The sequence below is a fragment of the Typopeltis vanoorti genome, chromosome 21, assembly GCF_054136105.1.
Source record: "Typopeltis vanoorti isolate ZY-2024b chromosome 21, IOZ_Tvanoo_1.0, whole genome shotgun sequence".
Classification (NCBI taxonomy): Eukaryota; Metazoa; Arthropoda; class Arachnida; order Uropygi; family Thelyphonidae; genus Typopeltis; species Typopeltis vanoorti.
This window is the reverse complement of record NC_143569.1, coordinates 106,124,194-106,143,828: the sequence shown is the minus strand read 5'-3', so window position 1 is coordinate 106,143,828 and position 19,635 is coordinate 106,124,194. Positions and strand designations below refer to the sequence as shown.

The 19,635-nt window shown below is 35.7% G+C and overlaps 1 protein-coding gene across 1 annotated transcript; it reads right to left on the bottom strand.

Moving 5' to 3' along the window:
- Positions 1–272: 272 nt before the first annotated feature.
- On the bottom strand, positions 273–17,822 carry LOC150095172 (BTB/POZ domain-containing protein 6-B-like). Its single transcript, XM_090411412.1, has 3 exons — positions 17,788–17,822; positions 6,177–6,429; positions 273–1,755 (listed from the first exon to the last, which is right to left on the bottom strand). The coding sequence occupies exons 2-3, from the start codon at positions 6,419–6,421 to the stop codon at positions 675–677; spliced, it is 1,326 nt and encodes a 441-aa protein (XP_090267538.1). The 5' UTR covers positions 6,422–6,429; positions 17,788–17,822; the 3' UTR covers positions 273–674.
- Between the last annotated feature and the right edge of the window lie 1,813 nt (positions 17,823–19,635).

Genomic DNA, 19,635 nt, shown 5'->3' with positions numbered 1-19,635 from the left:
GTGACCCAATTAAACCAGCAAATCTATTGCCTGAAAATTAAAAAAAAAATAACCCTATTAACAGCCTATCAATAGTATTAATATTAATACTATTAACCCTATTAATAATCCTATTAAACCGCGAGAGTCTCCTTTGAGGAGGGAAATAGGAAATTCAACCAAAGGGAACACTTTGTGGGAAAACGTTTTTTTTTCTTTTGTTTTTTAATGCTCTTACATCCTCCTCTAACTCACCTAACAGAAAGGTGTTTTCGCTAAATGTAATAACAGAATAAGAATTGAGAACGCTTTTATTTAGCAATATTAAATCATAAGACATAAACTGCAAAAAATATTTTTAAAAAATCACTTGAACAGTGAAGAAAAACACATTACAAATTCTCTCTTTATCTCTAATTTAACAATATTCTGTTAGAACATGAAAATCGAATCCTTGCCACAAATTGAGCACAACGTGGTAAAACAAGGCATTCGTTTCGTTGCTTCGAAGTTTCATTGAGTGCCACACAAGAAACCAGGGCTGCGTTTATGCTTTGGCAAAGAAAGTCCGGCACTAAATTTTTTAAAGGTAAGTTTACAAGATTGGCACGAACATCCATGAAACAATTTGAAACTCCGTTTCCTGCTGCTTCGTGCGCCCTAGATGTTAGAGAGATTCACGCAGCCCAGCAGCGTCACGGTTTCCAAATAACGTCCATTTCCATGTTGCGATGGGAAACGGAACGAAAGACGATTAATTCAAACCGAGTGGGCGGGCATTCCACTGATACTTCGGGAATTACCGACACATTTTGGGGATGTAAAACCCACTTTTTTCTCATCCTGCCGTCCAATACTTGAAAAATAAATCGCACTCTTACCTCCCCTCTTTGGTCCACGTGAAGAGGTGTTTCTAATAAAAACATGATGCTTTCCCGAGAAAACTTCCTGAATAAGTCGAGCTCTGTTGTCTCGCCAGCTTTCGTGAGTTGACATTTCACGAAGAACTTTTCATGTTGCACCATTCGCTCGTACAGGAACTGCTCTTCCTCATCTTGGAAGTACAGCTGCAGTCCAACGAAGAAGAAATATCCTTCTCTCACGTTAATATTCACGGCGACCGCTCTTTCAGAATCATCGTCTTCATCGCACCTGTAATTCAAGGTCATCATTCTGTTTCTTTGCAGAGTCAGGATGTGCACTGGGGTGTATTTCCTGGGGGTCTCCATTGGACAGAATCCTGAGACAGCCACGTTGCTTTCCCTGTAGAGCAGAGGTAATATTTCTTCAGTCGCATACACTTGCGCCCTAGCGACTCTCAGTTTCTCTTCGGTGGACATGGCGAGGAATCGGATGTGTGGCAAAAGAGGGCGCAGAATATGTCGCAAAGTCTCCCCTTCCTTTTTGAGGCTTTTCTGCACGGCCCACTCGTAAATGCGTTGGAAGAAGCTGAATTCTGAAGAAATGCTTAAAGAGTCCCTCTTCACGATGAACTCCAAAATGCTGGTGTCGGCCTTCAGGAAATCGGGCGTTCGAATGATTAACTCGGTGTTCTTGTCAATTTCCACGTGGCACTTGTACAGAATGGCTTTCAGGTCGAAGGTCTTCGCATGGTATAGCATGCTGCACACATTTTCCGGAGATACTTCACACTCCTCTTTGATGTATTTGCTGCATCGAAGTTCCAGCTCAGTTAACGAAAATTTTCTGGCGCATACAAGGACATCTAAAGCGTCTTCCATTGAAAACAACTCCACCGAATCTGTATACAAATATCTATGGAGTAGGAAAATATGAAGTTAAATGGATATCTTGTACAATATTTACAGTATTCACTTAATTCAAAAATATGTCGAGTTGCAGATTCTTTTAGAAAACCATTTATTTAAAAACTCTTTTAAAGGACCACGTGAAGATTGAATTCCGAAGGGCTTACACTCATGCGAACACCCTACATACATATATGCGTAAGTGGATTTGAATGGCTTCCTTTGATAGACTTGCTTTTAAGATATAAAATTGCATGCGGATTCAACGTATTTCTTTTTGAAGCCTCTTTAACTTTGTATGAACAGTCTTTTGAGCAGCACCAAACAGATAATCAGCATTCGAAATAGAATAAAATGAGGTACGCTGGTGACGGATTACTAACCCCTCCCCCCGGTTGGAGGTCCCATTTTGAGAGTAAATTGTGCAAACGGACGTAAGTTTTTAGTCCTAAATAACTTTGCGAAATTTAGGGTTAGCTGGCCCAGTGTTTCTCAAATTACTGATATCCGCGTAACCGTTATTAAATTTCCATTATTACCACGTACGCCCTCATCAAATAAAAAATAAATAAAGCATATTTGATTGTAAATGTCTATTTTATTTGAATTTATAAATTCATGTAAACTAACAATATGATTTATATTTAATAGAAGAAAATTTGGAATAGGTTCCTCTTCATTTCCCGCCAATGAAAATCCACATTTCGAGTAATTCATATCATACTTACGAAGATTTTTCATCTTTTTGCTAGTTGGTTCTCTAAAGATGTCAGACGACACACCCTTATCAGTTTCATTTGATCCAGATGCAATATCAACGTTTTCTTGTTGCTTACAGCTACTTGTATTTGCTATATTGCTCTCTTTTGTGCCTTTTATAAATCCAGTCTTTAACCAATGATCCATACTTCAGAATTTGAAAGCTAGAAAAATTACCTTATTTACTCGAATATAATTCGTACTTTTTTCCCAAAATTAACGCTAAAATATCGTGGTGCGAGATATATGCGGATTTTCGAAAAATAAAGTTTTCAGGAAAAAAAACTGCAAATGGTGTGACTTACCAAGAAGCTCCCACTCGCTATCGGTACTCTAAGCATCGAGAACAGTTTCCTTGTCTGCCTCGTCAAAGTCATCTATCCAAATAGCTTCATCTTCTTTCCCATTATTTCAAGCAAAAATTACCAGTAATTTACAAGACAAGATACGTAGAGGAACTATGAAGTGCATATGATTGGTGCGGTATTAACAAAAGATCGCGCGGACTAAATTTCCACAGTTGAGTTGAAATGCTAATTCTCTTCAACCGAATTCCATAATATCTGAAATACATTCACTATATATTTCTTAATTTTACATTACACGTTCACTACGGGGTGGTGTCAAGCAAAACGATATGTTGCAGCGGCAAAATATGGTTTTGCTTGAGTCTATACAACAGTTTAAGTTGCAGGGGAGATGTGATTCATTAGTTGGTGTTTATATTCCCAGTTGTCTCTAATTGCGCTATTTTTTGAGAAATATAATGATTCCATGCGTTAATGATGCATTGCCGAAAATTGCCACCCCCTGAAGATCTTTCGCGTACCCCCGGGGGTACACGTAAAACACTTTGAGAAACACTGATCTAAGCCATCACAGATTGTTCCTTTCAAGGCGACCTGGGATTTTAAAGATCATCTTGGATTCGGAACCCCAGGTGGTAAATTACTCTCTCGTCGTATAAAATTGTGGTTTGTAGGGAAAATGCACAGGAGGTCCCCTCAGATAAACCTACCTACTGACTTTATAATTACTATTCCACAATCCTAATATCATTTTAGCACTCGCCCTTGTACTCTCCCCAATATATCAGAATCTCAACGGAAACCAGGAGACTAGACCTGCGCACAATAGTCCAAGTGAAGTCTTTTCAAGGCCTTGTAAAGATGCAAAATAACATCCTTACCGTTACATGTGAACGTTCGTTTCAGCATTGAAATTATCTTTTGAGCTGTATTTGCAAACTTTGCCACATGACCCCTGAACTTCAACTTCCTATCTATTAACATTCCAAGATACCTAGCCTCGTCAATTTCTTCTAGAATAATTCTACCAATATAATATAACATTTGATATCTAATCACGCCGAAGTGAATGAATTTACATTTACTGACATTGAACTGATAACGATTTTCCCATGCCCACAATTCCAGCCTACTCAAATTATTCTGGAAGTACTGCATATCAGCAGCATGACTGATTACCCTACCTATCTTTGCATCATCAGCAAATAGCTGTATGTATTTTGTCAGATCCTTCCAAATATCATTAACGTACAGATTGAATAACAGTGCACCAAGCACTGATCCTTGCGGTAGATCACTTGTTACCCAAAACCTTGAAGGCTCAGATCCCCGGTATATCACTTTTTAATGTCTGTCAGTCAGCCTTCCTCTTATCCATGCTAATATGGTATAACCCAAACCCATTTTCTCCAACTTATGCAACAGCCTTCCATACTGTATTCTTTCAAAAGCCTTAGCAAAATCCAAAAGTACCATGGTGTATCCATTCCCCTTGTCTCATTCAATGGTAATATTATTACAGAATGTGAGCAGGTTGCGAAAACATGACCTTACCTTAGCAAACCCATGTTGTTCATTGTAAAGTAGAGATTCACTGTCAACCCATTTCTGAGTGCGAGCCCTAACAAATTTTTCCAAAATCTTCACCACCATACCTGTGATACTAATTGGTCGATAATTGGATACATCGGTCTTTCCTCCACCCTTGTGCAATGGAATTACCAGACATTCCTTCCCTGTTATGTGACTGTTTAATGACTTATATTAAACACCTTGATCAAAGAAATAGCGAGTTCTGCTGAAGACTTTTAGCACACGTGCTGATATCCCTTCAGTCCCTATTAGTGAATTCTTTTTGAATTTGTGCAACAGCTCTAATTCATCGTCCTCATACACCTGGGTTTCTTCATCTAGTGAAGAGGTAACTATGAGCTGGATGTTGCGTACACCAGGTTGATAGCTTTTAACAAAAAAATTGGGCACTCATTAACTGATCAATCTCTTCTGCATCTATAACCCTCATGACATCAGGATTTAGAAGAGTTTTCTTTCCTTTACTTGCATATTCATTCTTTCCTTTACTTGCAGCATATCGATAGAATTCTTGTTGGTTGTCTTTATCACGCAGAGCCCGTTTTTTTTTTTTTTTAATACTCAGATTTTGCTTTCCATACACAGTTGTGACTATTCTAGCCTACTGCTTATAAGTTTCTTAACGGATATCATCATTACGCACACGGTATTCTTTCCACATCATCCTTTTGTTACAAATCTCTTGATTAGCAAGAGCTTACACATCCATTTTCTCCTACTCTATTTATTCTTCGAACTGTAGATACACATTCTGATATCTCGTCATTTAAGTATTGATTTAAGTATTCTGATATCGCGTCATGAGATTCTACTGCTACCCAATTAATATGGGATTATTAAAGTCTCCCGTTATGGTTACTCTTTTCTATTTGCCGATGCGTTTCTTCATCACTAGCAACCGAGCCAGCAGGTCTGCAACAATATCCCACTATGTAATTAGTCTTGTTAGATTCCACCTCACACCAGACGGCTTCACACTCAGTCCACATCAAATACTGTTAGTAGCAGTACTACAATCATAGTTCTCAACTCTAACTGGATTCAAGTCATCCGATATCATTAGCAGCACACCTCCTCCTCTCTTATTCTCTCTGCCCTTCCTAAAAATATTGCTCCCTTGACACTCGATACCAGTTAGTAGGTCTGATTCTGATAACCAGGTCGCCTACAAACTGAGTTCCCAACATATTGACTAAGGCAACAAACTCTTGGGGACAAAATCAGTAGTATGTGTCCAAACTGATGAGTTGCGTGCATTCAGTAGACCCATTAAGAGTTTGGCCATTTGGAATAAATATTTTGTGCACAGATCTACAGTACAAAACATTTCTCATCTTCTGATGATTCTCTGCCATGATGAAAATCATATTTACATTTTCCGGTGGCAATCGTACCCAGCATAAAATTTCGTTCCATTTTCTTTCGCTGAAGAAACACACCAAGCCATTTGCAGTATACTCTCCTAACCTTATGACAGGGGAGATGCCGATAATTAGAATGTACCCACTGATCTAAGAATATTAGCTTTTCTAAAATAATATGTACGAGTGTTTCCACTTGCCACTGTTAAAAGACGTTTTGTGATCCCAGTCTCGTTTTTCCATTGCCTCTCTGTGTAGATGCAGAAGTTTATAATTTAAAAAGTTGCAAACATTATCAACGCAGAAGGAAATAATTTTTTTCACTCCATCACTAATAAAATTTAATTCCCTCGTTTGTTTCTTACGAAAATGCGCGTTTATTTCAACGAAAAATTTAAATCACTTACTTCAACATGATCTTGAATCCTCTTTCGCTGACTCCATCCACGTCAATGATGATGTTCGGACCGAGAACTTGTTCGTACAACAGATATTCAAGATTTAAACTTCCCAAAGCCACTATGCACTTGTGGGCTGGAATAAGCGACCCACTGGGTCTGATACAGAAAGTGACGTCACTGAATAGGTGGTGTGCCACTAGGTAGCTCATTTTTTCTGTCAAACTCTTCTTGTTCTTCCTCCAGTCTGCCATGGCGATTCCTAATAAACACCAATGGTTATAAAAGAACTGTTTTTATTTTTAAATCATAAATATAACTAATGATGGGCGATTGTGAAATCGCTGCTTGAAGTCAAAATTATCACAAAAAGGAAAATGAGAGCAGCTATAACCCACAGAATCAGGATTCGCATAGTCTTATACCCATAACTTATTCAAGAAAAATTCTCATCGATTCTCAATCCCTAGCTTCAGTTTTACATAAAAATGTTACTTTCAATTTAAATATATATGTTTGGGCAGTGCGACATCTACGGACAGTTTTTTAACATACAATTATTATTAGATTTTCGTTTATTTTTATATCATTTTATTTATTTATTTATTCCGCTAATGTTGGAAGCTCATCTTTTAGGATGCATGTTAATTGTAATCTTTCTGCTTGTCTGAATATGCACTTTTGAATAATTTCCGACGAATTTCTTTCTCCCTTACACCTTTTTAGCATAGTATGGAGAGCATTTTCGATTAAGGAGGAATAATTAAATGATATTGCACACGCCCATAAAAGATATCGTTCCCATTTCCCTTCTTTGATGCTATAAAGCACCGATTGGGTACTGCTCTCCACCCACCATGCGCCAATTCTCTTAGTACGTCAAAAGTAAATAAATTAATAAATAAAAACTCGTAATTGACATTCTTCATATTCTTTCCCATTTCTTAATACTATCAAGAATTATTTTCTTAACTATTTTTCTTATTGATGTTTTCATTTCGTATTTATCCATCTACTGTTCTTTTCATGTTTCCATTCTTGATTCGCATGCACACTTTCGGTCGGGCTACTGATTTGTATATTCATACTTTTATTCCTTTCGTTAGATCTTTATTTTTCCATCGAGTTGGATTGAAACATATTGATTGATCTGTGAAAGATTGATCGCTAATTTCCTTCTGTGTTAAAATTTCGGATATATATATATATATATATATATATATATATATATATATATATATATATATATATATAGGTCTGAGAGACCACATTCACAGCAAGCAAGAGAACAAAGCCAACAACGTCGATCCTAACTGATAAACAGGTCCCAACTCCAGTCTATATATCTGAACACTGAACCTCATACTTTAAAAATCGACTATACTAGGCAAGGAAAACAAAACAGAGAAAAACTACAAGTTCCTGTGGACTAAGGATTCACAGATATTTATGAGACAGAACAAAAACACTCGAGTTTATATAATTACAAGCGACTACGAACTACACAGCCTACCAATATAATACACTAACTCTCGCCATCCTTAATAGTAAGATTTAAAATTATCTCTTAAAACTATAGCATGGAGAATCCAAATCTGGGCGAACATATCCACTCAAAAAAATATAAATTTCATTGTTTAACTCTTTGAAGAAATGAACAGACAACATTTCCAGATATATCGACTTCACCATCATACACTAAACATAAGCAGTATGAAGAAACACTGGCTTACATTGATAACACTGCTCAACTACACCTTGACAAACATAGGCGCATTAATCCGAACCGAAGTTGCAATGATTACACAGAAGCTTATGCATACAACATCAGTAATTACCAATCGTACATCTTATATAGGACAAACAAAAGAGGAGGCAGAATCGTGACATTTATCAAAGAAAAATACAACGTGACAGAAAACAAACTCGTTTCGAGCATACGGAAACACAAATTTTGGAAATCACAAATAGCTACAAACATAGCATCAAATATCAATAAACACAATATACAGACCACCAGATAATAACGTACTCAGCTTTCTGCACGAATTAGAAGCATGGCTAAACGTACTGAACCACGGAAAACAAATAGGCTCATCCTAGTAGGAGATATTAACATAAATATATTAGACCATGCTTCTTCACCACTAACACATACCTTGATATACTAAGTCAGTACAACATAAACCCTACCATAAACTCTCCAACAAGAGAAGAAATACTGAACAGTTCACTAACACAATCATGCAATGACCATTCAACTTACGGGCTACCATCAATACATAAATCACATCAGTAATTAACACCAAAATCCCAGATCGATCGCTACTTTACTTTAGCTTCGTTTCATTACACTACTTCCTCCTCCCAACAATACTGCAAAATCTAGAAAACTCCACCATGTTAAAGATAAAAGAGCATTGAAGGCAACCTTATAAAACAAAATACAGACTGGAATAGCCTACTCAAAATAAACAACCCTGCACCTTTATACGAGTACTTCCAACTAATGTTCACAGAAGTATACAAAAAAGTAAAAAAGCATACACAAACAGACAAGCAGACAGTAACCAGTGGATAAATGGCGACATTCTAAATAGCATTACTATAAAAGAAAATCTATGAAAAACGCCAAAAAAACCCACCCAACACAACTCGTTTACAAACCTTATACAAAAACACAAGAAATCAACTAACAACAAAAATTCGTAGGAAAATAAGACACTTACCACTTACAAAAATTAATGGGAAATAGCGACAACATGAAGCAAACATGGATTATACTCAGTGGTGAGCTATAAGGGACTCGCGGAGGCTCGCGCGAGCCCTTTGTTAAATTGTTTTCAAATTTGCGAGCCCTTTGTTCTTCTTGTTTAATAATCTTGTAGAACTAGAAAATACTACCGTGGAATCTATACATGCTACTATAATTGCTACTTTCAATTCATATAGATTTTCTGATAACGCTTTAAAAAATCATTTCATTGCATTTTATTCTGATGGAGCTAGTGTAATGATAGGAAACAAATCAGGTGTTGCAATCAAACTTCTACAAAAAATTCCCAACGTTGTGATTTGGCATTGCGCTCATCGTCTACACTTAGCATTACACGATTCGATAAAAAAAAACATTAAAGAAATAAATTATTTTGAAATATTTATGGATAAATTATATGCTTTTTTTTATCATCAGTCACCAAAAAATCAACGAGAATTAAATACGATTGCAAAAGACCTTGGGATCGAAATTTTAAAGATCGGCCGTGTGTTTGGACCACGATGGGCAGCTTGCAGTTTACGAACGGCTCTTGCTTTGTGGAGAAATTACCCATTTTTATTTTGCATCGAACGATAAATATAAGGGCTTTTTAAACGAACTTCTCAATTTGGAAATTTTTAAAAGATCAATAATTAATGATTGATATCCTACAGGAATTACCATATCTGTCAGAAGCTCTACAAAGTCGCAATGTAAGTTTTATAAGGGCTAAGTTAGGCTTTTTTTTTTTTTCTCCACGATGCGAATCCTTTGTTAAAATTTCCGTAGCTCAACACACTTAACAAATTAGTAACTCGAAAAAATAAAATTTCAGCACAAGATTTTATTGCTAAAAGCTTCGGTCAGGATACAAACCAAGAGGAACCAGCAGACTCATTCAACTACGTCTTCACAAACAATTACATAACAAACATACAACTACATAACATTATTTTTTGCTTTCCTTGCCAAAAAATAACAAACAATATGACGTTCGGTTAACTTAGTCGCTTTGCGCTTCCCAACCATATGCCTGGGGAAGGAGTGTCCTACGTTCGATTCCCTTCGGCAACGAGAGGAGCATAAGATTCTTCGTTAGCCGGTCTTGAGCGTGGGCAGCAGAGTTTTTCTCCCCAGTTCATCGGGTTTTTTTTTTATCAGGCAAATCGACCCCGTGAACACACGCTGCTACAGTCAGGAATACTTAAGACGATCCCTCCAGCCAGATGTCTGAACTGTCAGCTATGCCGGTCCCGAGCTCGGATAAAAATACGGGGGGGAGGATTGAGGTGGTGTCGTACCTCCCCGTAAAAGGGGCTCAGGGTCGTTGAATCACCATACGAAATACTAATAAACAACTCTAAAAAGGATAATCTAGCAACGGTCAACAAAAAATTACCATCACCAATCAATAGCACACTCTTTGTTTTCACCTGTAACAAACAGGAACTGAAGGAAGCGCTCTTACAGCTAAAACCAAAGACAATTTCCTGAACAGACAAACTAAGACTCAAAACCTCTTAACACACTTTGAACAAATAAATCCAATACTTTTGAGACTCTTGAATATAATATTCGGCATTGGCATTATTAACCAACAAATGATACACAGAACTACGGACCGATAGCTATCCTACCAGTCATCTCAAACATTCTTATAAAAAATAACAGACACACTCCAGACTACAGAAGTACAACATCATCTCACAAAACCAATACGGCTTTCAGAAAACAAAAAGCACCATCACATTATTAGAAGACATCGCGACACAATAAACAAAGCTCTCGACAAAAATAAGTATGCCGCCCTTATACTGCTTGACTTAACTAAAGCATTTGATACACTTGAACATGACATACTACTCAGCAAAGTATACTCAATAGGTATAAGAGGAACACTGCATATACATGGTTCAAGAACTACCTCTCAAACCGAACACAAATAACATAAATAGACACGTATTACAGCGGGAGTATACAAATAAATCACCGTGTCCGACAAGGGGCCATATTATAACCCACTCTATTCAACACGATGTTCATAAACTGGCCAAAAGAAGTCAAATATTTCAGTACGCAGATGACACTGCACTACTAGAAATCCACACAGACATCAACACAGCTCTCTGCAAAGCACAACAAAACCTAAATGAAGTCACAACATACTTCCACCAAAACGCAATTCTAATCAACGGCACCAAAACACCGATGTTGATAACACACAACCCGAGAATCATGCGCCTCGCACCACTATCGATACACTGTCGCACATACCGCTGGATCTGCCAGTGTCCCGAAATCAGACCCGTATCACATGCAAAATACCTTGGCCTTCACATAGTTTGCACCCTTAAGTGGACAAAACATACAGAATACCTACATAGTAAACTCCAGATCATCGCAGCAAAACTCTTCCAAGTAAAAGACATGATTCCATCCAACGTAAAAAAAAAAAAAATCCTATATCGCGGTATTTGCGAATCTCTATTCTGGTGCGGTATAATGGTCTATGCAAACACATCAGACAGCCAACTAACAAAATTAGAAACATTACATAAAAAAATTGTGTCAAAGGTGATTTGTAGACCTCATATACAACATTCAATATCCGAATCGGTTATGGCGAAACACAGAATCCTGAGCATTAAAAATATGAAACACTACATAATGTTACTAAGGAATTATCTTCATCTATCGTAACAACAGAGACACATACCACATAACGCGACCCACAAGATTCTTTACATCCCTATATCCTTCAACAGCTCATACGGTTCTTTCGTGAGATGACATCTGATACCCACGCCACTCAACAACCTACTACGAAATTTGAAACACATACACAACTACAGAACATTAAAACACGAACTCTGGAAAGTATACCAATACAGTTAATATAGCATTACCACATATACACATGACAAATCACCAGCATCCAAAGCCTACATTCCATCCCTAAACAGTACCAAACAACATTAAAGGTGAAGCTAATCCCACTCTTTTCATAAAAGATAACCCTTCCTGCGAAGTAGGTGGGATTAGCCGCCTCGTTTAATTAATCCCCATAATCATGCACTGCAAATTATTGTAATGTATATGTCAATATCGTCTATAATAATAAATAATGATACTAAAATGCGAAAAAAAATTATGTGTATTTATATTCAAAGAAAAAATATTGAAAATAAATTAAAGAACTCTTAACTATGTACAGAATTTTGTACAGAGCAGAAAATGAAATATGTCTTAACTGTACTTATATAAGTACTCTGCATGGTAATAATAGAAAAAAAATTATTATTCAAAAAATATTATGTAGAGAAATGATATCTATTGTTATTGTATATATAGAGCGTAAAAATGCAAATAAAATCTATAATAATCATCATTCTTACTATTATAATAATAGACGTTGTAAACAATTATTATTATTATTATTATTATTATTATTATTATTATTATTATTATTATTATTATTATTATTATTATTATTACACTGCTATATAACTATCATTTCAACAAATTAACCCTAACAAAGGACCGGGGATAAACGGAATCAGATCAAAAGACATCAAGAAACACTCACCCAATCTACTTCCAGTTATACAAAAACTGTTAAATAAAATCTTCGAAACGGGACACATACCTGAAACACTGAAGACTGCATTAATCACACCCATACATAAACAGGGAAAAAGAAACATAATAAGTAATTACAGACCCATCGCCACGTTTTCTGCAAATCAACCAAATCATGGAGCGTATCGTGCATCAGAAACTCTCCACATACGTTGAAAAATTTCAAATCATACCCAAAACACAATATGGCTTTCAAAAAAATAAAGGAACGGCAACACTCCTGGAAGATTTCACAGATCTAATAAACGCTGCATTGGATAAAAACAGAATAACATTAGTGGTATTCATTGACCTAACAAAAGCATTTGACACACTAACACACAAAACCTTGTTAACGAAACTAACCCATATCGGAATTGGAGGTCGTCTACTCCAGTGGTTTAAAGCATACACAAAAAACCAGAAAGCACACCACACGTATAGGATCAGCATACAGCAAAGAGGTACATGTAACCTGTGGAGTACCGCAAGGAGCTGTCCTATCTCCCATTCTATTTAACATATACACATGCGACATAAGCCATCTTCCCCTAAAAAGTAAAATCTTCCAGTATGCAGACGACACGGCCATAGTATCCATTCACAACAATGCAAAAATCGCTTACACAAATATGCAACACGACATCAACCAAATCACTAACTGGTTAACCGAAAATGGCATATATATAAACTCTGGAAAAACAAAGCTAATGGTATTCAAAAACCCCCAAACCCTGCCCATAGAAACTAAATATCTCACTGTCCGACATTCATCCTCCTATACACAAAGCGCAGAACCTAAAATCACAACCATCACACAGGTGAAAACAACATGCTATCTTGGACTTCACTTCGATGCTGATCAAAGTTGGAATAGCCATACAAATTACCTACAGACCAAGCTTAGGATAATAACAAGCAAACTATGCAGATTAAAAGACATTGCCCCAACCCACATAAAAATACTAATCTATAAAGCATTATGTGAAAACATTTTAAGATATGCAATCACATCATACGCATTCTGCGCAGACTACAGACTTAACAGGCTGCAATGGTTGCAAGATAAAATGGTAAAACTGATATTCTGGGAACAACTCACACTTATGCAGGAAGCACGGACAAAACACAAAACGTTTAAGGTGAAACACTTACGCCACTACACAGTCATGTTAAAACATTACTACAGCCCAATATATAGAGTAACCAGAACAACATACCAAATAACAAGACCACAGTCAACAAACTACATAAGTACAGCAATTAGCATTGCAAAGCCACCCGAAACTTGTATCTACCTGACATGATAAACAAACTGCCTTGAGCTGAAACAGGCCCTATATAAATATTATAGCGAGAATGAAAATTAGAGCAATTCCTGTTTCTCCCCCCACACACAAACCTATGACAAAGCCCCTCTCAAAAAACCATCACTACAAGGACACAAAGAAACAAACGCACCATGTCTAAATCCAACCCTATCTGCACAAAAAAAAAAGAAAGTTAAACTGTAATAGCAGTCGAAGTCTTCCAAGCACGTACCAACAAACAGTAAAATCAGCACCTGGCTTGTGACCAGTATAGGAACATAACCATGAAACTACCACCATCTATCATCTATTATCTTCCTCAGATAAGCTCTGCTAAGCTTCGAGGAAGAAAATTATTAACTTGCAAGTATCTCTTATTCACAATTGTAATGTGCTATAAATATTATATATATATATAGTTATTTAATTATTACAGCATCTATGTATGCAATTTATCTGACACATAAAAAAATTAAATAAATAAAATAAATATATAAATTATTATTATTATTATTATTATTATTATTATTATTATTATTATTATTATTATTATTATTATTATGTATATTCTATATTCAAAAATTCTGTATAATCTTTATTGTAAATATTAGAAGAACGTGTGTTGTAAATACACAATATAGAGGCAAAAATTATTTTTAAAAATTTTAATTGAAATCCAATGTAGAAAATGTAGCACTTTGTGCTGAATTCTGTAAAATTATAAGTTGCAATGTTACTCAAGATGTTTATTGTACGTGTAAATATTTTAACAGAACAGATCAATAAAAAAAAATATTATTATTATTATTATTTAAAAATATTCTGTATGTGTAAGTATCTGTTATGCACATTTGTGTTCATGTAATGTGTTATAAATAAAAACGTTTGATTTTATAAATAGTATTATTATTATTATTATTATTATTTCGCGACTAGTCCATTTAATTCTAATTTACATTTTTTTTTTTTTTTTTGCAATTATCACTTTCCATGTTAAAAGTACTTCAACTTCAAATATGTTGGAACTTAACTGAATGCCTTGAAGATCGTCCTCATTTCCTTCGCTGCATAATCTCCAAATCCAACGAAATATAAAATTTCTTTTTTTGATTCTTCTTTTATTTACTGTCGCCTCATAAATTCTGTTTTTTTTTTTGTTTTGTTTTCATAATTACATTAAATAAAGATGACTTAAAAGAATCTCCTTTCTGATTCCTTGTCCTATTAAAGGTTACTTTCCTCGCATGTTTATTGGGATATTTGAGCAAAAAGAATTTTGTGTTTAGATCTTTGATCGTTTCGCTCAACTGTATTTTTTCTGACTTCTACCCTGCGGACATCTTATAATTAAACCGATTTTATCGAAAACCTCCTCCAAATCAAGGAAACACAATAATACCGTTTCGTTCAATATTCCATTGATTTTTCTGTTATTTATTTAGAAACAAATATATCATAGTTGCATGCACTTCTTTTAAGAGATCCTTGTTGTTCTTCACTATAATATAGTCTTGATTCTAATATTTCTGAGAGAGGTTTTTAATATTTCTGTGCACAATAAGTTAATTCGTTGACAGCTCTTGGACTTCATTTCCGTTTAAAAAAGATAGCAGTATTGTAATGTTCGTCCTCCATTCGGTGGTCTCCGCGTTTTCTTAAAGATATATTTCATTGGATTCCTCCTGTTTTCATCACCTCTTTACCTCCATATTGCGGCATTTCATTATTTATAAATTCAGTTTGGGCTGATATTCAATTTTAATGACTGATTCTATCGAATTGTTGCCTGTTTCAATTTCATTTGTTTTCTGTTATACACAAACCAGCCACAGAATTAGAAACCTTCATACAGATGTATGTAAACGTCCATTAAGAAGTGCATACGCAAAATACTTGGTGATCTGCGTCAAGGCTTATTCTAGGCAATTCATTTAAGAATGCTGCTGGTCAGTAATCGTCAACAGTGTTGATCGCAATGGGAAAAAACAAACAATCTTTTGGAGTTCGATAAAGGGCTTATTGCGCTCCCTTGGCTGGAGCCACGATTTTGAAAACAGAGGGGCTGACTGGTTTCTCAAAAGCTAAGATATCCTTGGTAGTTAATCAATGGAAAAACAACCCCTTTGCTCGTCTAAGAGGAGTCACTCTGGTCCGAAGACATCTGTCAGGAAAGGGATCGCGGTCATCTGAGAAGACGTGTACGGACAAACAGAACTGCCTCTGTGGAGCAATTGACCAAAACATTCAATGATGTGAAGGCTGTTCCCAATCCAAATCTCACCGAACTATGAGCAGGGAATTGGAGAGGATCGGGACTGGAGTCGCATATCTAGATGTGAAATAAAATTTTCAAATTCGGTGTCCGGGTTTTGTATTTCTAATATTTTTTATTCCTCCTTTGTTTCATATAATTTGGCATAATAGAATTCCTCGCTATTCTCTTTCCATTAATATTTGCAACTTTCCTTTCATTAACCGCATTTCATTCTCCATACTTGCTTCTCCGATCAATAACAGTCTTCACATTCTAAATTTTTTTAGAGTAACAATATTTATTGCTTTATGAGTCCATTTTTTTTTCATTTCTTATTATTTTATACTCTTCGTATTTGGCTATGTCGTCTTATCTTGTAAATGTTTATCATCGTCGTCTGGTTGCATCCTCTAGCAAGAGGGTTGCAGCAGATGAGTAGCTCTTCTCCAAATATTTATATATATTTGTTTGTTCCACATATTCCAGTTTGTTTCAGTCTTTTTTTTTTTTTTTGGGTCCGTCAATCGGTTCTGTTCTATTTTGTTCCCAATTGTCCTGTATTCTACTAAAAATATTATACTGATACAAAATAAGCGGAAAAAGAAGAATCGGAAGGCCAAGAAAGATATAGCATGAGGCAGGAACACCTGGCCTAAAATCCATGTTAGGAAGAAGAGGGAAAAAAATCACACGTTGTTATTATATGTGGTATTTTTCATGTTTCTACTGTTGCTTGAAAGAGGCGTTATAAATGAAATATGGCAGTCGTTCTGCTTTAAGAGTCTTAATTAATAGTTTATTATTTCATTTCCTTACACGCTGATAATTTTACATAATTAGCTCTGTCAGACTCATATCGTAAATTTTCCTTCAATACGTTTGTGTGGTTCCTCGTATCAAGTCAGTAATTTCAAAATTTTGCATTATTATTCAAGACGTTCTGTGGAGTTATTCAAGCCAAAGTTTCATAGACAGGTTTATTCAGAAATGACAGTTGCTATTTAGAATACTTGTGTAATTACATGCAGCTAGTCAGAAACTCAGCACAGTAGAATAAATTCATTTTAACTTATCAAACTTTCCAGATTCGACAACCAGGCGTATAACTTGTACTAAGTTATAACTACTATCTTATAACTACTATCCCCAGGATTCAACAAAGTGTTTCGTGGAATTAATTGGTTTGTATTCATAAAAATGAAATGTTAATTTCCTTCAAAGAGCATGCGCATAAATCAGACGAACGTTCAACTATAATAATTCAAGAACGTGAAATTGCGTGGTTTTCTACTAAAATTTAAAAATAAAATAATAGTAATGATATTTGGTCAATGTATTCAGTGTATATATATTTTATTTTTGTTTTCATAAATCCAATGGCCTAATCTCCTTCCTCAAAAGCAGGCTTGCTGGAAACAGATTATCTTAATATCTGTTTCCGGCAGAAAAACGAGAAACCAAAGGTTGTACCAACAAGCGCAATCAATATAATGAAGCTTCGCTTTTCTCGACATCTTTACTAATTTCCTTCACAACATGTACTGCCTATTGATCATTTTTACAGATTATCTTTTACTTTATAACTTATACACATTTCTGAGTAGTTGGTGAAAGGAAATAATCTTCTAAAAGTTGCAAAATTCAAATCAAAAATAGCAAAAAAACATGCACTCTACTTACTGCTAGCTTCTTCGCCTTCTAGCGTTTACTCTAAAGAGCCAGCGTAAACGCTAGAGGGCGACACTTGCGTATACAGACGTGTATATCTGAAGTGTGACGCAAAAAAAAAAAAACATAATTCAAGAGATCGTTTTATTATTATTATTATTATTCCTGACACCTCCAAGGAGTCCGAAGACTCATCGCGGGAGGACACCTACAACTGTCTCAACCGCTACACCGAACCTCTACTACGAATCGTCTCCATCAACGCCATCTACCGCCTACCTCCACCATCACCACCACCACAACTGGTATTCTATGTCTGTAAATTGCGTGTGTTCTGAAGGGCCGATTGGTCTGTATGCCAACCTCTTTTAAACCAACCTCTTTTGGTAATCAGAAAACGGCAAGAAACGAAGGAAAACTAAAGACAGTTTCTTGTAGCTCATTTAAAATCCCACACGTTAAAATTTTTTCTGAATTTTTTACAAGGAAAACTAGATTTAAAACATATAATGTTCAATATGACGCATTTCAAATATTTTTCTGTAATAAATTGGAGATATCCTTTCAGGTAACGAATGGATGTTGCTATGGCGGAATTAATACCACATGTGATCCTGAAAGCAATTTTCAGCAAAGTATGTCTGTTATTTCTTGCTTTATATGAGAACGCATATTATTATTATTATTATTATTATTATTATTATTATTATTATTATTATTATTATTATTATTATTATTATTATTATACTTTTAACAGAGTTCACAGTCAAAGGGTAACGCAGAAACGGGCAATGGCAAAATGCAAAATGAAATCGTTGATTAGCAAATGAGTCCAATTCGGGTCTTATCCAAAGGCCCGGATTGGACTAGGAATCGACTAGATATCATTGTGAAATGTCAGATGTCCCTAATAGTGCCATTGCTGGAATTGAGATGATGTCATATCGTGGAGTCTCAGTTTTTATACACGTTGCATAATTCCTCTTAGATATATTGCTCTTAGCACTCCGATGACAATTGGATCTGTTGTTGTTTCTATTTTGATCTAAATCCGATTCAACTCCCAACTATCTCTATATTTAGAAAATTTGTATAGATTTTCTTCTACTCTACTATCCCCTGGAATAACTACGACAACAAATAACACATCTTTTTGTTGTTGTTTAATAAAAGTGATATCTGATATATTATGTTCTAGTTATCTTGCTGAATTTCAAAGTCGGATAATATCTTTGCATTTTTATTTTGAATAACACTTCAAGTGGGTACTCCTGAGTATTGTTGCAAGTTGAGAAATCATATTTCCTACAGAAGCTGCAGCGTACAGCTTTTGCTAACAGATCATGTCTTGATTTACAGTCTGTATGGGCAATATTGCTATAAAAACTAATTAGATTGTCCACTGTCTGTTCTTTATCTCTGAAGAGTCGGCCTTTTCTATCCTTACATATCTTTTCCACCTTTGGCTGTATTGCATTAGTTTGCAGTACTTGAGCAAAAGGTGTCAGATTCTCTGTCTCTTTCTTGATGCAGCCCTGCTGAAACCATTGCCAAGTTAAGCGATTGTCAACTTTCCCTTCAATATCTTTCAAATATTGACCATGGAGTGCTTTATGTTTCCAACGTTCTGATCTTTTCCCCATTTCTTTCTCCTTATGCTGCTTTCTGGAATCCATAAGATTTACACTGTTCAGGGTCACAAACGCTCCCTTTCCTTCTTCCATTGTTTTGTTGACTTGGAAAAGACTTCGTCCTCCAATTTTGCCGTAACATGATTCGTGGTTATAAATTTTCGTGTTTTACGATCAAGTGCATCCAAATCGGCTTGTGTCCAGTCAACAATCCGCGCTGTGTTTCTGG